The sequence below is a fragment of the Rutilus rutilus genome, assembly GCF_951802725.1.
Source record: "Rutilus rutilus genome assembly, chromosome: 7".
NCBI classification, from domain to species: Eukaryota; Metazoa; Chordata; class Actinopteri; order Cypriniformes; family Leuciscidae; genus Rutilus; species Rutilus rutilus.
Window position 1 is genome coordinate 33,962,481 of NC_140221.1, and position 25,335 is coordinate 33,987,815.

The following is a 25,335-nucleotide window of genomic DNA, read 5'->3' on the forward strand; positions in this document are numbered from 1 at the left end:
TAAAAACAAAGTGCCTATTTACAGAGAGGAAAATGTGCCTAAAAGTTTTTAAGTAAACAGTGCCCCCTGACTTATAATAAATACATTGCTTATTATATACAGAATTACCATTTGATTCAAGTAAAAGCTTACATATTTATTTTAGATGCCTTTATATTTATCAAGTATATTTATCTAAATTCTTTAAAAATTAATTACATTTTCTTTGCAACAGGGTTTATAAACTTACCTGCAGTATAGAAAACTATTACCACGAAAGATTGAGGATTACAAAGACTTGTGAGATGTCATATTTAGCAGGAACAATGGGAGAGGTAAATATTGACTAAGAGAGAAGGCGTGATATCTTTAAAATGCTTACTTAATGGACTTGGGAGAAGTACAGTACTTCATAATGTCATCGGATAGGTGTCAGCACAAACCAAGTCTTGCTGTGATTCCTGGCCTACGCTGGCTGCAGTACCGGGTGGCGCTGTTCATTTATTGGCTGTGAAACAGGGGCTCTGTCGAGCGCTATATGTTGATTGGTTGAATGAGTGCGTTACGTCACGCGCTTCCGCGGAAGTAACGAGGATTGGAAAATACGAGAGGTTATGCAGCATTGAGCACAGCGGGTTAAGAAGACATTTACCTGTAAATACAGTAAGGTTTTTGCTGTACTTAAATTGTGTCATTTGTTCATTGATGTATCATTTCGGTTGTTCGTACTAGTCCTAACGTTAATCGAAAGTCTCCTTCAAGTAGAGCAAATGTGGACAGTGATGGACTGTTTATGACTGTGAATGAATCGTTCTTATGCTCAATGATTTAATTGTAGTGTAAAGCAGTTTGCAGAACGTCTATGAAAGATATCTAATGACATTTGCACATGTTCTATCATTTGTATCCAGGTGTGACATTATGTCAGTGTCGTGAATGAATGACATGTCCATGTCAAACCCTCTACTTGTGTTCGTTCCAGAGTGCAGCCATGAGCTGAGGCTCCCCAAACCCGCCTTTCTCGATGATGAACGACAAGCTGGTGTTTCTGGGTCTCCTTTACTTCATCCAGGGTATTCCATATGGCTTGCAGTCATCCCTACTCCCAGTGTACCTGCGTGGTGCCGGTCATTCCCTCACCCGGATCAGCCTCACCAAAATCCTCTACTTCCCTTGGGTGCTCAAGGTGCTCTGGGCCCCTCTGGTGGACCGGACAGGCACCAAGCGCTACTGGTTGGTGGGCACGGTGGCTGGTCTGGCGCTCACCTGTTTGGTGAGCGCTACTATTTCACCTGATGTTCAGTACATGGTTGTAGCGGGCTCCCTGCTTGCCATGAACTTGCTGGCATCCGTGCAGGACATTGCAGCTGACGGGGTGGCCGTGCGGCTGCTCAGGGGGCAGGGGGAGCTGGGTCTGGGGAACACTGTGCAGGTGGTAGGGTATAAAGCTGGGTCTGTGTTTGCTGGAGGGGGGCTGCTGGCTGTGATTGATGTTGCAGGCTGGGGCTGGATGTTCACACTGCTGGCCTGTGTGTACGGTGGTGTTGCTCTGTTTGTGTGGGGCGCCCCTGTGTTGGACGGAGAGTCGGCGCGGGGACAGGGAGAAGGACGGAGAGGGCCAAAGGATGTGATGCAGCCCTGGAAGGTGTGGAGGAAGCTCTTGTCTGTGCCAGGAACGCCATGGACGATGTTCTACGTCCTCACTTACAAGCTAGGTAAGAGATGTGTCATAATTCAACACAATTTACATCATTTACATTTTTACACTAGTTTCACACAAGTTGACACTAACCTATTGTTTTGTAGTTGTCTACTGAATAAATTATATTCAGACAGTTTAATTTGTAAAGGTGAAGTGTGTTGTTTCTACATCACCATAAAAAATAGCCGTTTTCCCCAAAACATTTATAACTTTGCCCCACTATTCTGACATTCTGTTGATTTACTAATCACTTTCCTGCTTAACATTTACAAATAATTTTAGTTTTTATGTGTGTACTGTATATAAACATTTTATTTTAATACAATTATTTGTAAACGTTAAATATAGCTGTATAGTTATCACAGCACATAAATAATAAGTAAAGTTATTTAGCAGGAAAGGGACTAATTTATTTTAGAATGGTGGGACAGAGGGAAAGTTATAAATCCAAAACTACAGCAACAACACCAACATAATTACTGTGACTGATCATGAACTTAAAACTGAGCAGATTATATTTATATATTATATATATACAGTGCAATGCATAAGTTAATACACCCATGCTAAAGTTGACTAAAAAGAGGAATAAAAAATCATATTTTGGAAATTGAACTTAATGCCTTAATTAAAAAAATTAGGAAAAATCCAACCTTTAAGGAAACCAATTTTCTTTGTGAATGAATAATGTATCGTAAATAAATAAATGTTCTTCCTTAAAATACATGGTGCATAAGTTAGTACACCCCTATGTTAAATTCCCATAGAGGCAGGCAGATTTTTATTTTTAAAGGCCAGTTACTTTATGGATCCAGGATACTATGCATCCTGATAAAGTTCCCTTGGCCTTTGGAATTAAAATAGCCCCACATCATCACATAGCCTTCGCCATACCTAGAGATTGGCATGGTTTTATTTCAGTTAGCCTAAAAGCTAGTTTGATTTGCATTGCTCTCAATCTGCCTGCCTCTATGGGAATTTAACATAGGGGTGTACTAACTTATGCACCATGTATTTTAAGGAAGAACATTTATTTATTTACGATACATTATTCATTCACAAAGAAAATTGGTGTCCTTAAAGGTTGGATTTTTCCTAATTTTTTAAATTAAGGCATTAAGTTCAATTTCCAAAATATTATTTTTTATTCCTCTTTTTAGTCAACTTTAGCATGGGTGTATTAACTTATGCATTGCACTGTATATATATACACACACACACACACACACACACACACACACAGTGGTGGCCAAAATTATTAGGATGGTAAGATTTTGTAATGTTTTAAAAGAAGTCTCTTCTGCTCACCAATGCTTCATTTATTTGATCCAAAATACAGCAAAAACAGTAATATTGTGAAATATTTTTACTATTTAAAATAACTGTTTTCTATTTGAATATATTTTAAAATGTAATTTATTCCTGTGATCAAAGCTGAATTTTCAGCATCATTACTCCAGTCTTCAGTGTCACATGGTTCAGAAATCATTCTAATATGCTGATTTGCCGCTCAAGAAACATTTATTATTATTTAATTATGTATTGTATGTTGAAAGCAGTTGTGTACAATTTCTTTTCAGGATTCTTTGATGAATAGAAAGTTCAAAAGAACAGCATTTATCTGAAATAGAAATCTTTTGCAACATAATAAATGTCTATACTGTCAATTTTCATCAATTTAATGCATCCTTGCTGAATAAAATTTATTTATTCCCCCCCCCAAAAAAAACTCTTACTGACCCCACAATTTTGAACGGTAGTGATAATGTTATAAAAGCTTTCCGTTTTCTACATTGATAATAATAATTAATGTTTTTTGAGCATCAAATCATCATATTAGAATGATTTCTTAAGGATCATGTGACACTGAAGACTGAGGAATAAATTGCATTTTAAAATATATTCAAATAGAAAACAGTTATTTTAAATTGTAAAAATATTTCACAATATTACTGTTTTTGCTGTATTTTGGATCAAATAAATGAAGCCTTGGTGAGCAGAAGAGATTTCTTTTAAAACATTAAAAAAATCTTACCGTTCTAATAACTTTGGCCACCTCTGTATATATATATATATAGCCTATATAATTTTTTTTGTTCATGGCCAGTCATGGTAATGTGTGGTTTTGCCACAAGATGGCAGCCTTGCCCTTTTCCATCCTTACTGTCACATTATTCACTATGACTTTGAAGCTGCTAAACATCAGGAAACCATACACAGTTGGGTCATCCAGTCGTTCAGAATGTCTGCACTGAAACTGATATTGAAATCTTTCATTCAACTTTGAGCTAGCATTTAACTTACAAGCCTCTTAGTTCTATGTTACGATCTGAATCAAGAATATAGGCATACATAGCAGCTAATGAATCACTTTCAATAAGCTGAATGTGGTGTTTGGCACCAGAAGGGGATTATGTCCAGATTAGTCTCTTTGTGTCTGTGGTATTTTCATTGAAAACTGTTTATTTATTTATTTTTGTCTCTTCATGTCTCTTCATTTGAGTGAAATATTTTTTGTCAAATTTGATCAATTTAAGCAGAAATCCATGCTTTGTGCAACTTGTGTATGTAAATGGGTATAGTGTCTCTGGCAAAGAGAGAGAGGTGGCACTGTAATCGGATGAGCTCCAGCAGACAAAATCAGACAGGACAAGCGGCAGCCCCACTCTTAATCCGTCTTATAAGGTTTCTCCCCCTGATCATCATCACAATCATTATTAAACAGCACTTCGGATGACACCAATTACTTTAAATGCAATAACATCTTTCGTTTACAAGTGTGCTAGCAAAGTACACTGCAAAAACATCATTCTCCTAATCAGTATTATGTCTCATTGTTCAGTAAAAATATGTACAAATCTTTAAAATAAGATACATTTACTTTGCATAAGATTTGTTTTAGAGAATATGCATGAATTAACATGTTTATTTTCCGTTTTCCATTAACAAATAGTTTTTTTCCTTTTTAATAGAAATCTTAATATTTTTTTTAGCACAAATCTAACAATTTTATGCATGTTTAAAGCAAACAACAACAACAACAACAACAACAAATCAATTTGCCTGTGGGATGAGAACATTTTTACTTAGTCTCTGATAACAAGTCTTATCTAATGGAGTTTTGCATCTCAATGATTAATTTGGAATATTAGTATGATTATTTTCTTCTAGAAAACAAGACAATTTTTGATTCAGAAAAAAGTTTTGCTTTTTTTGCTCAAAATATAATTAAAAGACAATAAAAATCACTTTAAAACTATTAACACACATTGATGTTGAGTGGAGATAGAAAGTCTTAGAATCCATGCATTTAAATGGTCGTTTGCAGTTTTTTATTTAACTTCAATTGATTGTTTCTCGAAAGCTTTATATGATCATATATATTACAGTACATAGGAATTAACAAACTATAGTTCCCTGTTATTTACTTCAAGATTTTAAAAACTTGTAGAATAATGTGATTGTCTTACTAAGTTGTCAAATCAATCACACTTTACGGTGTTGTATGTCATCTAGAGCATATTGCATCACAGGTTGTTACCAAAATGTGTTCAGCCCAAACGTTGATAAAGGGTCATGGAGGGACAGTGATGGGATGGAGGGGGCTGGGATTTTGCCAGACGTGGTGCTTCCCTGGGAAGAGTCCAGCTGGAGATGGGAGTGTACTTGTGGGGGGGGGGGGTTCAAATTGGACTCTGTATGGGAGTAGAAAACCACTTTTGCTCTGTGTCTCTCTGTCTTTCACTCTCTTTCTCTAACTATATATACATAACACACACACTCATACACGCTTATATGCATGTATATCGCCTGATGCTGCCCTCCCTCTGTCCCGCACAGCAGGGGCCAGGGAAAGGAGGGGCTTGCAGGGGGGATGGAGGGGTGACGCGAGCAGGAGGCAAATATTTTCTAGAGGGAACGCAGAGGACTGCAGGGGGGATGAATTAATGAACACCCACCACATGGTCAACTATGAGAGAGAGTGAAAGAGAGCGAGAGAGATGGTGGGGTGCAGGGGGCATCGGGTATGATGAAAAAGCGTGTGAGTGGAGGGTGATAGAGAAAAGAGAATTCCAAGGAAGAAGATGAGTAAAGTATGTGATGTCTTTTAGTTGACCTACCTTGTTTTCCCATTGTCTGGACCATTGTGTAACTCGGGTGTGAACATTAAAAAAGCATTCTGTTTAGATATGTGAGCTTACATCACACTATGAATAGGATGCGTCTCCGTTCCCTATCCTTACCACCGTATCTTCGCTCATGATTTTTGCTATGCTTTTGTTTCATCCGAACAATTGTTATTGTGTCCCTGAACGTAAAGGGAATAACCTAGACCTTTGCGTATTCTAACCTCAGAGGTCCGTAGAGACTTGGTACGGAGCTTGTCGTTGGTTAAGGAGCATTTACAATGGAGTTGTGTGACCTGCTCAAGTACACACAGATGCAGATACACACGGCACAGTGACCTACATGAACTGGGAGGGACCCAGGTTCCTCAGGCTGTTCCCATGCTGAAGACCCTAGGGACTTTGGATCGGAGAGTTGGTTTTAGTCAGCATCTAGTTCAGGTGGCGTTACATTGAAATGCACGCTCATGTTGCTCCAAACCAGTATGGCTTTCTATCTTCTGTGGAATACAAAAGGGGAATACTTAAATAATACCCTGGCCTTTCTTTTCTGTGCAATAAAAATGACTGAGGTCTGGGGCTATCAAGTTTTAACATTTTAACAACACATTGGATTGAAAGATCTCGTTGATAATCAAATGCATTTCAGTCTTTTCATTTATGGTGCTTTTTTGTCGTTTCTGAGACTTGAAAGGTCCAGTCGTTATTCATTTTAATTGCATGTAAATAACCAGTATATTCTTAAAAATATCTCTTTTTCTTTCCATAGAAGAAATAAAGTTTGGACCAACATGAGAGAACAAGAAGACAATTTTCTTTTTTAAGCTTGAACTATCCATTTAATTGTAATTGGTGGTTTTCTTTATATATATATATATATATATATATATATATATATATATATATATATATATATATATATAAAATGCAGTGGCACAAAACTTTTTAAAAGGAGCCTCAAATCTTTCATCGGGTTTCAATCAGTACCACTGTAGTATGATTGTACAGTTCTTTATTTGCTGTCATAATTGTTCAGTCTCATCCTGAATCTGTTGTCCATTTTTGTCTTCATCTGTTCCCCATTATCTATAGTTGTTAACCGAAGTGAACTGATATAGCATCTCTCCCCACTCTCTCTCTAACTCCCCCATTTCTCCTCCCAGTGCCTCCCCTCTTCTGCTGTGTTTTTGTGGATGTCTAATGAAATCCCATGTGAAATGGACAATTGTTGCTCTGAGATTATTTATAGACATAAATAAGCAGCCTTGTTGTTTGTTTTCAATCCCTGCTTAAAAAATAATTAGTTTGAAGCAGCGTAGGAGAAAATAAAAAGACTGAGACAGAACACTGAAGCGCATGTCCAGACTTCACATATGAGATGATCTACAGCATCTGAACTGTTCAATGATAATTTTTGCAATTTTGTATACATTTAGACTACCATGTTGTTGACACTGATCACTATTTGTTTCGCAGTGTTCCCTTTACATACATTTTCAGCTATAATAATTGTGATATTTTAGCTGAAATGCAGATTCATTATCTTTCCATAAATTAGGGGAAAAAAAAAGGAAAATGTTAAATGGTTGATACATTTTTTTTTTCCCATATATAATACAGTGCAAGTGTAATTTCGAGTACATTTTTACTATGGTAATGGCCTCCGTAGTTCTACCTGTGTTTACTATGCTCTTAAAGGGATAGTTCACCCTCCTGTCATCATTTACTCTTCCTCAAGTTGTTCCAAACCTGTATGACTTTTTCTTCTGCTGAACACAAAAGAAGATATTTTAAAGAAGGTTGGTAATTAAACAGTTGCTGGTCCCCATTGACTTCCATAGTATTTTTTTTTTCCTACTATGGAAGTCAATGGGGTCCATCAGTCGTTTGGTTACCGACTTTCTTCAAAATATCTTCTATTGTGTTCAGCAGAAGAAAGAAAGTCATACAGGTTTGGAACAACTTGAGGAAGAGTAAATGATGACAGCATTTTCATTTTTGGGTGAACTATCCCTTTAAATAAATTATGGTTATGCAGGAACTGTGCTAAATTTTCAAAACGGTTAGGTTATAAATGACTACTTTGACATTAATCAACACACAATATAAGCAAAGTAACATGCAGTTTCAGTGTCCTGTGTGCAAGGTACAAACATACATTATGTTCATCCTACATAGAACTGCATTCTTATTCCTTGAAGGCATTGGACCTGGGTGGCGTAGCTGTCTTATGATTCTCTAAGGAAAGATGTGCTGAATGTGAAAAATGAGTTCCATTGTTCATTGTTGCCACCACATTACAGACTTTACAACATCCTTTACAAATTTAGTTCTACTGTCAGACTCAATCCTCCACAAAGAAAGCAATGTCAAAGCGCTCACGTGCCACTGTCAGCGACCGTAGCAGAACTCAGGCAGAAGCGTCTGATTTTTTTATTTGATTTTCTGTTTTTGTTTCTCACCGGTTTCATCCCGGGATCCCCGTAAGCGCAGTTTCTGTTTGACGGCGGTCTCAGAGCTGTCAGTCAGCGGGCTGTCTCGCTGTCAAACTGAAGGCAGACTCCATAAATAATGACAATGGCGTTAAATAATACACGGCGGCGGGTTACCGAGGCCTCTGTGCACCCACTATCATGCAGCGAGGCAGCCAGGCAGGACTCTGCGCAATGTAACGGCAACGTTTTCTCTGGCAGCTTTTGTTTTTGTCAGAGTTTAAGTGACAAACTCTCAGGAAAAAATGACTGGAAGGCAATCCAGGCACTGATCCTTTGAGGAGTAAAGTGCGAAAAAACAAAACAAAACGTGGCCTCTGCTCAGGTTATCACCACTTTTTTTCCCATTCTCAGACATGGTTGTGTTTTATTTTGATTAAGTTTGTGCTGTGATATGTAGTTAATAAAAACACCAGTTTTTGAGAAAAGTCTGATGCAATGTGATAAGAATGCAACACATTTTCAATAATCCGGTCAATTTTTGTTCCCTCTAACTAAAGTCCAGAGTTTACCTAGAAAAGAGCGTGTGTGTGCCCTGATGTAATCCTATATTTTGTGTCCAGGCGAACAGGGGGCTATCACCATGTTTCCTCTCTTCCTGCTGGACCACCACATGACGGCCAGAGAGCTGGGGGTGTGGAACGGCATGGTTGCCATGGCATTTTCCATCTGCGGCTCATCAATCGGGGGCTTCTTGCTCTCTCAGTACAGGTAGGGAGCGTGTTTTGTTATAAAACGATGGTGAAACTGACTCAATTCTAGCTGCAACACCCTTTCAGCCAAGTCACGCTTTGCCATTAATGTTGCAGGAATGGTGTTTGAAGACTTTGGTGTGTGGATTTCACCTTACATCTTTTTCTAAACCCCCTCTTGCTTTATCGGTTTTTGTTGCCCACCATCTCTCTGTGAAAGAAACACGGCCCTTTTCTTTTTCTCAGTGTTTTCTCACTATATCTCTACACCCATCTCAGCCCCAGGTGCGAAAGAAGGAGAGAGAAAGAGATAGAGAGTGTGTGTGTGAGAGATAGAAAGAGTGATAGTAATGGAAGTAAACACAGCCTTTTGTGGGAGCTGAGAGTAAAGCAGGCTCAGGTGTGAGCTGAAAGGCCTCCAGGATGCATAAGGTTGGACTGCGTGAATGGAGATATACTTGTTGCTGATACGTTGTCCTTGTCTACTGACCTGAGACCGGTTTTTACCAGTTATGTCTTGTAATAGTTAAGATAGGATTTTGGTGGTCTAACCCGTTCCAAGAGCAGTCGAAGTCGCTTATCTTCCTGGAGCGGTAGACTGATAAGCCCACACACCTGTGAGTTAGTGTGCTCAGAGAAAGGCATGAGGAAGAGGATTTTGGAGAAAGACAAGTGCAGTGGTTCTGTGTTTATTTTGTTCCAGACTTGAGGGCAGACATCTAGTCATGTATCAGAGTTTAAAGTGAAATGATACTTTAATGTTATTATGGTATACCATTTTAATGCAGTTTTACACACCACTGGAATGCATTACATTATCTTCTGCACTTGCCTGTTGGTGTGTACTTTAGGTAAAATGATGTAATGTTGGTCTATTATTAGCCTGACAGTAACATCAACCTCAGTCTACTGTCTCTGTGAGCTGCAGTTTCCTAACCATCTAAACGAGTTAGTCACTGAGGTGACGCAAATATTGGCTAGATCAGAGGCCACCAAATCCAGAACAAAAAGTTTGGGGTCAGTAAGATGTTGTTGAAAGAAGTCTCTCACCAAGGTTGCTTTTATCTGATCAAAACTGTTTTATATATATATATGTAATTTATTCCTATGATGGCAAAGCTGAATTTTCAGCAGCCATTACTTCAGTCTCCAGTGTCACATGACCCTTCAGAAATAATTTTAATATGCTGATTATTTTGCTCAAGAAACATTTATTATTATCAATGTTTAAAGCAGTTGTGCTGCTTAATATTTTTAAAGGGACTGTGTGTAGGAATTTCTCCCATCTAGTGGTGAAATTGTATTTTGCATTCAAATGAATAATGCTCTCCAGCGCCTCACTTTTTAAGTACTAAAAAGCTATGACAGGATGTCTTATAATAGCACTTTGAGTTTTTCTTCGGGTGAACAGGTTTGTTATTTAAAACAAACTGAAACTTGAAACAACGAAAAAAAGAATGTTACAGTATGAATTACTGACTGTGAAAAACATTAACTATGGCAATTAGTAGTAATGACTTCTTTACTCGTTATATTTTTTGAAGTACGTGCATTGTTAGATATCATCATCATCAGCGCCTTCTCTAACGTTACTTTACTCAATAGCTGCTATTCATCAAAGAGGCTGTTTAACTTTTAACTATAAATGTTCTACTGTCTATATAATAAAGTACCCAACCAAGCAATGAAAAAAAAAGCTTGTAATTAAGACCGTAACATTGACTTACCTGTCGAGAAGAAAGCAGGCAACTTCAGGGTCTCTTTTGAAAGCTTTCTCCTGCATTAGCTATCCCGACATTAACCCTTGTTTTTGTAATCTCCGGTCACGTTTCCTTTTACGGTCTATTTTGGACTTTTTCGACGACGAGGACTCATCCTGTGACTCAGCATATGTATGAATGAACGGTGTGTAAATAACCGTGCAGTGCAGCCTTTTAAACTTGCCGGGGCAGTGACAAGCGCCTCTCACTGCTCTGCGCCTCCGCTTCTGCTGGCTTCAGTCACGTGACGCTGGTTCTGAACGAAAACGCGTTGTGGAAACGCGTTGGCCTAGTACTTTTTGTCCCTCTCTGCTATTATAGTTTTTCAAGATGGCGGAACTACATGGAAGCCTCCGTGGACCTACCCGTCCCATGTATATAAAGATAATAAATTCTTCGTTTACGAGGATTAGTCTGATCATTGGCATAGGTATTTGTACACCATTGAGGGCATATTTATTAAGAAAAATATTGATTTTAGATAATAAAATACCTAAAAAGCTACACATAGTCCCTTTAAGGAATCACATTGGAATTCAGTGGATACTGTGATACATTTTCCATGATTTTTAATAAATAGAAAGCTAGTGTGATGCTTTAAATTGAGCAGCATTTATTTGAAATGGATTTTTCTATAACAATAAACATCTTTACTGTCACTTTTAAGCATTTTAAAGGTAGGGTAGGCAATGTTTTTCAAAAACACTTATTTTATACTGGTTGAAACTCTCTTCACATCCTGATAGCAATCAATAATAGAAGCATAAATATCTATCTATCTTCATAAATAAATATCTTCGGTGAAAGTCTCAGAACCAAAAAAATGTTTGTCCAATCATTGCCTTTAGTCCGAATGTAATGCTACGATGTCTTACCTGCTTGTAAACCTATATATGTATTTCCATACCTCCGCTCCAGTTCCATGAGGCATGCAGAGTTGTAGACAGACAGTCACTGAGCGCCACAAACAAACAGCAGCTGGCTTTTACAGTTCCTCCTGAACCAAAACAACAAGCTGCGTTCACTCCATGTCTTAACCATAATTACAAGTTGGCAACCCGTGACTTGAGAACTGTTCTACAGCAGTCAGATTCTACAAGGTAGAGCTCTGTTTGTTGTTCACGTTCATTATTATTGTAAAGCTATGTGCTTAGAAACAGGTAATTTAACACCATCTCTTGTGATGCTTTGCAGACTCTGCTGTGTGTTCATTTGTTTTGGAGGAGACGTGGCTCTGGAGACGCTCTGAAGGGAGGGTTGGATCTTACGCTTTCAAAGCTAGCTTGCTATTGCTAGCCTCTCCTAAATTGCCAACCCTACCTTTAATGCGTCCTTCTCAAATAAAAGTATTTATTCTTTAAAACAAAACAAAATTCTTACTGACCCTAAACGTTTGAACGGTAGTGAATAATTATTGTACAAATAGTCACTAGCCTAGTATTTAATTAACATTTCAGTAGGTCCAGTCTCTAAATTTCCTTCAAGCAAATATCCAAACAATCATAATCATGTACTGGGTAGCAAGCCAATATGTTGTATGGATATGAAATTAAATGTGCATTTAAGTATAATATTATTGCTAGAGTGATTATGGGGAATATTAATTTCAGGGGCTTTGAGATGCTGTGGTCTCTAAGAAATGTAGATGGATACTGTAAAAATGAGAATGACTTCAAAACCCCAGGGGACTCATGTATAAAACTTTGTGTGGATTTCATCCTAAAAAGTGTGCGTGCGCACAAAAGTTTTCAGATTTGTAAAACCGTATGTACACCATAGACTGTAAAAAAATTTATGTACACCAGCCCAGAACCTGTGCAAAATTCGCTTTAGAAATCCTAATCGGCGGAAGATTATGCATCTCCACGCCGCCTCCTACCCAAAAATAACCATATAAGGAGTTTACAACTCTACTATTCATATCCTCACCTGCATACATTTCCATATCCGTATTTCCATCCATGTAATAGCCTACTACTGCTTTCAAATAGACTTGGACAACATGAGATTGAGATATTTGAGACTGTAAATGCTGTTTGTGCCGTCACATTACATTGCTAAGACTCATTTAGTATCCTTGTCTTGTTTAAAATAAAAATAAAAATCTGTAAAACAAAAAATGTCCACCAAAATTGTAAGTATAAAATACTTTTCAGAAAAGAATTATTCTCATTCATTCCTCTTGGCAAAATGGACGATTTTTTATTGTTTTAAACAAAACAAATGTATGCGGTTTTGTGCATAAAATAAACATATTTTAGAATGTTTAGACTGAAAAAGATACTTATTTTTCAGTGTAACAATTTTCTGACATCAGTGCTTCACACAGAACATAAAAAAAAAAAAAAAGTGTAAATCTTACCATATAAATAGGCATTTTCATGATGCTTGGAAGACTGCGTAAGGTGTTATCAATAGGCTACTGTCAGTCTGCTCAGGAAAAGCCGCACACCTGTGTGCAGTGTGGCAGCAGTTGTACAGTACTGTGTCATCGGACCATTCGAACACCAGAAGAGTCCGTGAGCGTCTGTCGTTATACTGCCTGTGTTGCTAATCTTAGTCAAGTGCGCATCACTGATCATAATTCGTGTGGAAATATTTTGTTCTGCTATTTAGAATACAATTTAAAGCAGAATTATGTAGCATTGCACTGGAAAATTGGCAAAAAGCAGCACATCCATTACAAATATTCACATTTCAATTTTAAACTTTTTAACTTGTGGATAATGATTTATGTAATTTCAGTGCTTAACTCTATTAATGAGAGTGGCAGATTTAATATGTGTAGATCAAATGGAAAAACAGATTAAAATCATTTAGTTTACTCACACCGGTTAACAAGTGTGGTCTGGAGTGTGCGGACGGTTTGAGATATTTACGGCAAATCGATTTTTTTACAAGTCCCGATATATGCGTGGAAAATTGAGTATGCATATTTCAATGGCCATTTTGTGCAATGTTTATACATGAGGGCCTGGGTGAGTGGGACATGTGTAATAAATATCTCAAATTTTCTTACCTTTCCATCTCTCCCTTTCTCTCTAACCTCTATTATTCTCTGCCCCTTCGTCTTTTTCCTGCTTTACCTTTCTCCCTCCCTTTCTCTCTCTCCGTCTCTATGCTAAAGGCAGTGTTAGTGAATGAGGAGGGATGTAAAGTTTCACACGCAGAGGGCTTGTTCATTCGACACAGTCGTGCATTCAGGCCTTGCTTCCCACAGATTGGGTTTCTGTCGTTGTCTGTTCAGGGCCACTAAAAGCTAATTTGGACACTTATCCCGGCCCCATCTGAAATGCTTGAGTGGCCAAAAACTGACCCCCATACACTGATCGCCATCAGCAATCTGAGAGTACGAATCTTATCGGGCCTAACTGCTCGTGTGATACACCTGTTTTAGACTCGCTTTCGATCTCTTGCATCCTTCTCTCTCTCTCCAAGTTGCTTGGTTTCTTCTTTAAGACTCTGTCTGTCTGTCTTTCTTACAGCTCTCTTTTTCTCTCTCTCCTCTCATCTGAGTGAAATATGAAAGAGTGTTATTGAGTGGATGCAGGGAGGGTGTTTGCATGAGAATGATGGCAGATTGGCTTTCTGTCTGACCGGCTGCTGTTGTTGACTGGGTTCATCTAGATCTAAAAGGCTGGTTTAAGATGACAGACGATTCCTTACTCTTCTCTTAAAGTTCAGTTGACCTTTACCCGCATCTCCTTCTCTCTTTCTCGACTTGCTTTCTCTGTCAGAGGCCTTGGAGTTTATTCACATGGAAAGGATATTTAATTGATAGTGCAATTTTATACTTTTTTTTTACAACCTTAGGGACAAGTCAAAGTAATTTTCAGGCAACAGATGCTGTAACCAGAGCTTAACTCAAGCCTGGTTATTAATCTTTCTGCCTGACTGCTTGAAGCATTAATACATTTGTTCATTTTAGAGAACATGATGTAAAATTATGTTAACTGTACTGATAATTGGAAATATTAACAACTGATGTGACTCCAGACCCTGTGTGTGATTGACAGGGCCCCACGGGTGTTCTGATTGAAACTGGGAGAAATTGAGGTGTGTGATGGTCACTAATTAGCCGGGGGGTTAATCAGCCCGTGTCTGTGGATCTTGTCGGGTTATTGATTACGTCGTGACGGAAGTTCACCCAGTGGGATTCTTAACTGCTAATAGAGAATCAATTAGAGTGTGTAAGCAAACACACTGCATGTAAGCATGTGTACAGGAGTGCTTCTCTGTCTCAGTGTGGCAGTCCTGTGTGGTTGACCCTCATTAATGTCCTACAATGATTGATCTGTAAAATATTAGCCTATAGTTTGTTTGGTATATATATTTTTATATATGTCTTTTTTAATGTTAAATTATATTGCACTACTGTTCAAAAGTTTAGGGTCGGTAAGATTTGCCCAACAAGGCTGCATTTATTTGATAAAAAAAATAAAAAAAACATATTGTGAAATATTACTATTTTAAAATGAATTTTCAGCAGCCATTAGTCTTCCTTGTCACATAATCCTTCACAAATCATTCTAATATGCTGATTTGCAGCTCAAGAAACACTTTAGTGTTGAAAACATTGTTTTGCGTAATATTTTTGTGGAACCTCTACCTGTGATGTCTAAATAAATGTCTTTACTATCACTTCTGTCAAATTTAAATTAATGTGACTCATGAAAGTACATGAAAGTAACTTTAATATATATTATTGTGGCGAGCACGACGAGGTCGAGGGCCGTGGGTGGACGGCGCGAGGCCGGTGGCGCGATTGATAATGAGCGACACGTGCGCGACGCACCGGTCTCGCATCTCTCACGGAGGAGCGGAAGCATAAAGGAGGAGCGACGACAGTGAAGAGCGAGAGAGGACAGGCCTGTGTTTTAGTTGATGTTTTGTTTTTGGTTTATGTTGCCAGCAGTCGTCCGTGAGGGGCTGCTGGCTTTTACTTTTATTTTGTATTTGTGTCATTTTATTCATTAAATATTGTTGAATGTTCGCCGGTTCCCGCCTCCTTCTTCCCGTAACAACATACCTCGTTACAATTATACTATTCGTATTTGTGTAGTATGAGATGATATGAACTGAACTTTCTCTCTTTTATGTCCTCAGTATTGGCCTGCTGATGAGACGTGTGTTTATGATGCGGACTATCGGCATGATCTTTCAGAGCTCACTTCTCGTAGTGCTGGAGCCCTCGCCCTTGATGAAAGGTGAGAAATTCGCATACATGAACATTCTATAGGACCAGCATATTTTAATTTTTTGCATTTCTATTTATTTTACTTTATCTCTTTGAATAGTCCACTGCTTTATAAATGAAAGGCCAGGGAAAAACTCAGTACACTGTAAGTTTTTCAATGCATTCAAAACAGGTTTATGACTGCCATGTACAGTTTGTTCTTAAGAGTCAAATAGCTCACCTGTAATTATGTATATATAGAAGTGAAATTGACCTGTTCTCCGCTGAGCTTTCTACTGTTCCCCTGCATTTAAGAATCCATAGGGCCGTCTCCGGTTTCCCGCGTTTTCCACTGACAGGCTAAAGTGTCCATTTCAGCACCTTGCACAGAGTAAACAGGTGTTCAGGCAGAGTGTGTCTGAATAAAGCTCTCAACGCTGCATTAAACAACAGCATCTGATAAAAAGGGAGAGTATTAATATGGATGTCATACAGACCAGCATAGAGTTCATCTTGCTGCATGGTGAGATCAGAATAGAAAATTACAAAAAATCTAAAGTTGACGTGTGCGATTAAAAATATGTTATTTTAACATTGCTTAATTAAGTTAATAAATTTAATTTATCTATAAATCCAGATGGGTTGGATAATAAAGATATTTACACTCTTTATATGGCAGAAATAATTCATTATCAAAGCTTAACATGTATAAAAAAAGTGCAAACATTAATACGATCATCACATGATAAAGGCAAAAACTTATTTGCGACCTCTGGAGAATCAAAAAGGAAATATATTTCATATTTAAATATATTTAATTTAAATAATTGGCTCTGTTAACAGTTTTATTTCATCAGGTGCTCAAGGCTGTTTATTTGTTGCCTTAAAATCCGTAGTACCAGAGGCTGATTTCTTACCGAAGACAAACTTTCAGTGTTGATCCAAACTTATATCAGTGTGCTTTCTTTTCTGAGAAATTATCTTGAACTTTTATTCCATAAATCTTCTGTAAGACTCCTGTAGATCTGTTCTGAAAACCATCTTCATAGTCCTAGTGCTTGGATTCAGCATAATTCAAGCAACATTTTATGCACGAACTGTGTAGAAGTGATCATACAGAAGTTATGTCAAACATACCCTCTCCCGGTTCAACTTGCTTAAGTGGATTTGCGTTTCTGTTTCTGTCTGCGGAAGCTGACGCTATTTTACCTTGAGTATTCTCACGGCTCGCTTTGATAAATGAATAAACCCATATTCATACCCTCTGCCTGTTTCTCTTATTTTTCCTTGCGCTGTCTCTTTCTCTCACAGGTGCTTTGAATGTTTATTTAATGAAAATGAAAAAAGGAAATGGGGAAACTCTTGCGTTTTAGCTGTTTCACTCTGTATTTTTTGCCACTGTATTACTTCTTCCCCAGGATGTCGTTGCTTTTTAGTCAAGATGTTTTTGTCAGCGAGCTTCTGTTTGACAACTCCCTCATCATCTCTCTGTCTTTCTTATTCTCTCTCTGTCTCTCTTTTTGCCACTCTCCCAAACGAAATGGAACAAAGCAACTCTGCACCCCATCTAACCCCCCTCAAAAAAAAAAAAAAAGAGGAAAAAAGAATGATAAAGTTCTGCAGAAAATATTTTTCAATATTGTATGAGACTGGATGCCTCAGAAGAGCTGATTTTCCTTCCTGTGGTTCCTGGATAAGTAATGGAGAAGTCTTGTTAGGCAGAACTAAACATTTCCAGTGAATAATTCAGATGGAGCTGGATGTGAAAGCTTCATGATTTTTTTTTTTTTTTTTTTTTTGCAAATGGGCTTCTGGTAATGATTGATTTGAGATTCATAATTTTTAGAGGCTTTAATGGTAGACGGTCTGTCTCATGCTCTGGGTGGACGTTACTCAGGTGAATTTAATAATCAACTTCAAAATGGCCAAAAAGACCGATTTCTAAGCGTCAATTGTGGCAACATATAAAGTCAGATTTTACTGTGTCTTAAGTTAAACTGCTAGTAGTTTGACATGGTTCTGTTTGCATAAATTATAGTCTGGGAGAGCTCAGTGTTATAATAACAAGCTTGTACAGTACTGTTCCTGCTAACACAGGTTTGACAGTGTTGAGTCTGAGTAGAGCTGAAACTGGATGGAAGTGTGCTGGAAATATTAAAAAAGTACTCATACGTACACTGAAATCATTTCACCAAGTTTTATGCAGAAAACCGACAAACAACAAATAATATTAGCACTATGCACTTTTTGTCTGCATAAAAAATAACATGAACTGGTTACCTTTCAATAAAATTCTGAATATCAAAAATAAATAAACATTACAACACTACACTCCCTCACGGACGACTGCTGCATATAAACATAATAAAAAGCAGCAACATAAAGTCCAGGCCTAGTCCTCTCTCGTCTTGCACTGTTGTTTTTATCCTTCCGGAGCTCCTCCGTGTGATTCGATACCGGTGTGGAGCTCCGCCCCCACGGCTCTCGGTCACGCCCTGCTTGCCACAGACAGATTTTAAATTAATGAAAAATATTACTTTGGTGACTTACAACAAAACATGATATCTATCTACTAATATTGGCCAAAGACTATAGATATAGAAAGACGATTAACTTCTATTAGATATGAAAAAGTTTTATTAAAGTTTTTTTTTTTTAATTGTGTTATGTTTATTGTGTTTATATTTTGTCTGCTGTATAGTAGAGGTCTGCAAGAACAATTTCTTTTTTTTTTACAGATCGGACTCGGGCTTATTTAGCTTCTCTCCTTTCATTGTGCCCATAGTATACGTGCAGAGCACACGTCACATAATGTGTATGAAATATTGTTATATTTATTATATTATAAATATTATACATCGCCTAAGCAACACAAACGCAATACGCATATACGCAGGTGACAGTTGACCATGCAGAGGATCAGGGAGAAAGTCAGATTTTTTATTTTATTTTATTAATATTATTTAACATTAGCCAGTTAGCGAAGAGTTCTTAATTTTTTAACATTGTTTTGAACATTGTTCTTCAGTTACTTAAAAGCAAAGAAAGGTAGGCCGTTTATTTACTTATTTTTGCGGTTGGATCCCGTAGTGCTATTGTCCTGTGCTATATTCTCTACTGCATGCTTATGCTTCTCTCTAATGGGCAGTCTGTTCAATATTTGTGGGCATGATGTTTCAGGCCAATAATAAAAGTTTACCTTTTTAGTCGCGTGTGTTTGCGTGTAGCAGAGACTGCGCGCATCAAATAGTGATATTGATGTTAGTCTCGGGTCGGGTCGATTCGGGTTCGGGCTGAAAAATTGCAGCCATTGTCGGGCTGGGGCCGGGTAGGGCTTGAACACCACGGGCCAGGGCCGGGTTAGGGCTGTAGTTTTTGGCCCGTGCAGGGTTCTCCTGCATTGGTTCTTTTTATGCTTTCTTTTTATATGCTCAATGTTTTATTGTACAGCAATGAGCCAATCGCTGATTGATAAAGTCATTGTGTCACTGCAGCTGCCGTTAGAAGCTCCGGTTTCCATAGAATCCTGAGACTCGCACTAGGACTCTGTATGCGCATTGGCTCATCTAACCTGAAAAATAAAAAATTTTAACGCTATTTGAGCATAAGAAACAACATTTATGGGACAATTCATGTCAGATTGTGTTGCTGATTTTGAAATATGTTTATATGTTAATATACTATGCAGAGGGTCTGTTCTTTCTTTTGATATATTGCATGTTCAGATATTTATACAACAAAATATTCTGGGGGCCATAACATTTTTGTGAAAATGACCAAAAACGCTTTTGCTGGCTGGCAATTTTTTTTAATTTTAAATAAAAAAAAATTAAACACTGGTGGGGAAAGAGTTAAGCACACAGTCTTTTCCTTTTGTATTTTTGTCCGATTTTCAAATACGTTTTCTCTTCAAATAAAAGTAGTATTTTTTTATTATTCGCCTTGTTGTTGGTTGGCTTTGTTCATGGCTTATAGCGCTTTAACAAAAAATCCCTATGGGAGAGATGAATGGAAAAAATACTTCCGGAACCAGCGCCGCTGAAAAAGTGGCAATCTAAACTTTTCTGAAGACAGCAGGTTCCGTCTTATACATTCATAGAATTCATTCATTCATACATTGATTCTTTCATATAATTTCTCTCAGCACCGTTCCTTCTGTCATGTTTTCACACAAAACAAAACCCATGCTGTGCCTGCGTGAGACTTGCTAACTTTGCTTAATGCTGAACAGTATTTACCACGAGCTTTTCAATCACCATAGTCAGGTAAATTAAATATGAGAGGTAATACTAAACGTCTGGAATTTTTATCATGGCTTATCGTCAAACCAGTAAACGCTTCATCCCTAAGTCTGAGTAAGGCCAAGCACAAACTACAAGACAGAAACTCATCACCCTGCACACATTTCTTCCCACAGGCCATCTCTCTCAATTAACACTGCCAGATATTCAGTGCAATATTTCAGAGGCATTATGAGTTTTTATATGCAATATCTAAATTCAGAGTCACAAATTCAAACTTGAGGTGTGTCTGCGATCTGAGGCTTTTTGGCGCAGGCTTAAAACAAGGGCAGAATTTTAAATGTTGAATTAATGTGCATTGTGTCCGCTCTTCCTCAGGTATGGCAGTGCTGAGTCTGAGTTTGCAGCATTTCATAGCGGGTCTTATCACCACTCTCACTTTCACCACGATGATGAACTGCACACAGAGAGCCGAGGAGAGCATACAGGTATCACACGCCACCCTCTTGTATCACAACTGACCACAGCTCTGACTCTTTCTCCCTGACAGGTCAGAACAGGCTGCTTAACAGCATCACACGTGTTCACCTGAGGTCAACACCAGGACAAAACTGTTGTGTTTTCTCTACAGTTTCAGCAGCCAAGCTCCAAAGACAACAAAACATGCATCTTACAGTTTTTGATAGTTGTTGACGGGTAGAGTCTCACAACAGGCCGTGAGCTGCAGAAAGCCTGAGAGTGTTTCCTGTCTGCCACATACGTGAGCACATCACAGCAGTCAAAATCTCATTCATCTGTCAGTCAATATCTCCACTCAGAGAACTGAGCAGTTTTAACACTCTCTTTAGCTCTGCACGTCAACTCATTTCAACTCATCAGTCACCTACAAAGCATACTCATCAGAAAGTATATTCAAATTCATAGATTTGACATTTTGATTTCTTTCTTCTTCTTTTTTTAATGTGTAGCCCAGTGGTTAGTTTGCATGCTGTGAAACACTGTACATTAGTGCTCTTGTGAACAATGCAAGATTGATGTGTGTTATTTCCAGACTCCGTTCCACAAACGGTTTCAAAACTTTATTCCTAGCAAAGGTCTGCAATTTGTATATACACAACCGTTGAAAAAAAGTTTGATTTCAGATTTTATGGAGTCCAAAACTCTTATGCTCACTAAGGCTGCCATTTATATTTGACAGAAAGCACAGTAAATAATTGTAATATAATTTATTCCTGTGATGACAAAGCTGAATTTTCAGCATCATTACTTCAGTCTTCAGTGTCACATGATCCTTCAGAAATCATTCTAATATGCTTATTTGGTGCTCAAGAAACTTTTCTTATTATTATCAATGTTGAAAACTCTATTGCTGCGTAATATGTTTAGTCTTTTTCAGGGTTCTTTGATGGAAAGCAAAGATCAGCATTCATTCAAAATGGAAATCTTTTGTAAAATTATAAATGATAATTTTCATTACTGAATACATAAAAAAAAAAAAACATAGCAACTCAACTTTTAAACATTTGTCTGTAAATGAATGAAGCATTTATTATTCCAGGAATATTAATTGCAGGAGTGATTATAGGGGTTCATTTCCGGGGCAGATTCAGTTTTATTTTAATTTTTTTCTGGTTGCCAGTCAGGCATTTATTCTATTATATGTGTTAGAGATAATATATGAATATTTCGTTCTTCAAAAATCAAAAAAAGTTTTTAGTAACTGAGAATTATATCGCTATTTATACAGCTATGGTATTTATGAAATCCATGCTGTAAATCTATAAACAAAGATAGCATACAGTGCAAAAGTTTGTGCCCGTTTTGTTCTGAATATGGGCATAAGATGAATAAACAGCAGATAGTTTGTGAAACAAACCTAATGCACATTGTATTTCTCTTCAGATACTGCTTTTGTGCAGTGTACTGTTCAGTGCCACTTTTATAGCGTTAAGACAGCTTACCTGTCTATCAAAAACAGTCCATCTATATCACCTCTGTTCTTCACAACACTCTTCTTGAGTTGTCTAATTTCTCTCTTTGTTAGTTCAGTTGTTCATTCTCTCTATTTGTTTATTTATGTGTCCCCTAGATGATAAACGGTAGTTCTCACTGTTCATATATCTCTCCCCTCCCATGTTCTCTCGTTTCGTCCCATCGTTCATCTTTGACATGACAGTATTGTCCTGTTTAAATGGGCCTGCGCTGCTTGCATGTGATCTTTCACTGCTCTCTTAGCTATTTGTCACTTCACCAGCTCAATACCTGTTGAATTAATGGTACTAACGAAACTCATTACACAATAAGAGAAAGTGCTAGTATGTTCCTCAGCCTCTAAGCAATTAAAAACTTCAGATTCACATTTAGAAGAAAATAACCAGGAGGATGATTGTAAACTGTAGGTTAATTCGAAATGTTCTTATAATATACTGTACATACCGTAGCGAGAGCAGCTTGTGTGTGTTTGTTTTAAGGTGGTTTTAGATGACCGAAAACCGATACTGTGAATGTTTGTGAAAAGGCCCTAGAGGGAGAAACTGAACACCTTAAACAAGTTTGTAGGAATAAAGGTACTTCACTTAACTTTGGTGGCGAGGCCATGTGAAGGAATGGACTTGGCTTTGCTTTCCCATTCTGTGTGTTAAGTCGAATGACTAGAGTATGGAGACAGTCTCTAACGTCCAGACAAGAGAGGGATTCAGACTGCTCTTTGATCCTCCTGTTGGAATTGTTTTGATGTGAGGCGAAGTTAAAAATTGATAAATAAGAATCATGTTAAAAAGTCATCTGTTATTTTGAAGAGTATCAAACCACGTCAAAAAGGAAAGCAAACATTTCTGTTGTGCGTGTAATCTGGAGTGTTACACCGGAGTTCGAATCCTGCTCAGTTTTTTTTTTTTACTTCGCCTCCTCTCCCCGTTGTTTCCCGTACTAACTCTAACTGTCCTGTCCTATGAAGACATAAAGGGTCATAACATTTAAATTAACATAGCACAATGTATATTAGTTATCGTACAATATTGGAGATATTTTTTATTTGTTGTGATATTGTATATTTCATTGTGATATTGTATATTTAATTATGCATGTTCAATTGTGCCTTCTCATTTCTCCTATTTTTACATTTAGATTACCTTTGCCATCATCTAACATCTACTTAAAGTTTGCCTTTACATTTTTTTACATCTTAAATTTTAAATATCCATTTGTATACTTTACATTATAGTGTTATTTTAGTATTATTTTATGCTATAAATACTTAAATTTATTAATATTTTGAATTGGATTTTATTTTAATATTTTCAGCTTTTAAATTTTTAAATTTAATTTTTTTACCATAAAAAAAACTATTTATCTTTGATTTATTTTTATTTCAGTTTTAATTTGAGTAATTTAAGTACTTAAACTTATTTTATTTCAGTTAGTTTCTAAGGCAACATTTCTCATTTTTGTTACAGTTTGTCATCTAACATTTATATTTTATTTCAGTCAATGGAAACTTTTTTCATAGTTTTAGTAGACAACGACAAAACTGAAAAATGATATGCCTAGCATTACATGTTGTAGTGTTTAAATTCACTTGTATTATTTAACATGACAGTTTTTTAGTTCGTGTTTTCTTTTTTAATTATTTAGGCAATATAGTGTAGAATTGTAATATAAGTCATTTGTTGGTTTTCGGCCATAACATGAAAAAAAAAAAAAGTGGGTTATTGGTAATTTTCTTTTTTAAATCAGTGCATCCTTAATGTAAAGATCTCTTTTGTAATTAAGTGCTGGACCTGGATCTGAAAACATTAAAAAGTAGAGATCAGTGAATAAATGACAGTTGCACACATGTGTAACATCTGTGTCTAGCCTAACAGCAAAACACATTCCCCTTTCTTTATAATTTACTGTCCCTTTTTCACTATTCTTGAGTCAAAAGTTAATGCTAAAACTCTTTCTATATTTGCCTCTCTCTGTCTGTCAATCTTTAGGCCACCCACTACAGTTTTCTGGCCACTCTGGAGGTCCTAGGGAAACTGAGTTTTAGTGCCCTGGCTGGAGGTATGGTGGACACTGTGGGGTTTCCCATAGCCTTCATCCTCTTCCTCTTCCTCACCTCCAGCAGTGCACTGCACGTGTGGAGAGCCACAGAGACTGGTGTCCTGAAGGAGCAGCTTAAAGGCCAGCCACTGTGACCAGTGTGAGCCTAAAAGAGGGCTGAGTGAGTTAATGTCTGGGTGAAAGAGAGCGAGATTGAATCTTATGCTTAGAATAAGATACTGGTGACCAAATAGACAGACAAGCAAATATGTTGTTTTTATTTGTATTTATTTATGACACAACCAGCATTGTCCGAGACAAAAGCCACATGCGCACTCTCAGTACCTCTGAAAAACACTGCAAATGTTTAACAGCCACATATAGTCAACTATTTAAAGGTACTTGCTTTTATGAAACAAGTCATCCTGAATGGCAAGCAGACTGAGCTATGGCAACACTGTGAGCATGCCATGTAGTCTGTCTGAAGGACAACAGTTGTTCATGAAAAAAAAAAAAAAAGGTTAATCCATTGTTTGCTATAATGGACAATGCTAAATGTGTAATTTTTTAATTTTTAAGTTTAAAGCTTGTTTAAGGGTCTAGTATAGTTTGGTTTAGTTATACACACCCTAGTCATTTACACATTTTCTTATATGCAGCATGTATTCATCTTAGACATGCCTTTAGTTTTTAATCGCAGACACCATTCAGCTTAATGACCAATCAGCAGCATGCTGGATTTTAAGAATCGCTTGACTTTAGAGTCATGCAAATTTGGAAGCAGTATGAACATTGAATTATGGTTCTATGATTAGTGGAGTGCTTTTTTGTATTCTCAATGCAATACTTTTATTAAAGGGGTCATATCACAGGAAAATAAAAGTTCAATGTACTATGAAAAAGCACTGTACCTTTTGACAATGTTATACATTTACTCTTATTTGTAGTTCAGCAACTACAAAAAATATGACCTAACTCCACAAGAATTAGTGATGAGAGTTAAATAAGTTAAAACCCTTGTGCTGCTCCCGGTTGTGTATAGCACCCGAATATCTGCTTATCCTTCCTAGGATTGTTAGGAAATGTTAGGAAAGAATGGCCCAGCAGAACACGTGACCCAACTATTTCTCATTTCACTTA

General features: G+C 37.3%; 1 protein-coding gene across 3 annotated transcripts; it reads left to right on the plus strand.

Annotated features, from left to right (window-relative positions):
• The first annotated feature begins 508 nt into the window (after nucleotides 1-508).
• On the plus strand, nucleotides 509-25,065 carry mfsd3 (major facilitator superfamily domain containing 3). Of its 3 annotated transcripts, none has more exons than XM_084414187.1 (6): nucleotides 509-647; nucleotides 962-1,694; nucleotides 8,864-9,011; nucleotides 15,859-15,959; nucleotides 20,548-20,657; nucleotides 24,147-24,699. In XM_084414187.1, exons 2-6 carry the CDS (start codon nucleotides 1,004-1,006, stop codon nucleotides 24,348-24,350), a joined length of 1,254 nt encoding a protein of 417 aa, XP_084270313.1. In that variant the 5' UTR covers nucleotides 509-647; nucleotides 962-1,003; the 3' UTR covers nucleotides 24,351-24,699. The 3 variants fall into 3 exon arrangements, with proteins under 3 accessions (XP_084270313.1, XP_084270312.1, XP_084270314.1); XM_084414186.1 differs by having other exon boundaries at nucleotides 520-642; nucleotides 24,147-25,065; XM_084414188.1 differs by having other exon boundaries at nucleotides 559-633.
• Nucleotides 25,066-25,335: the final 270 nt, after the last annotated feature.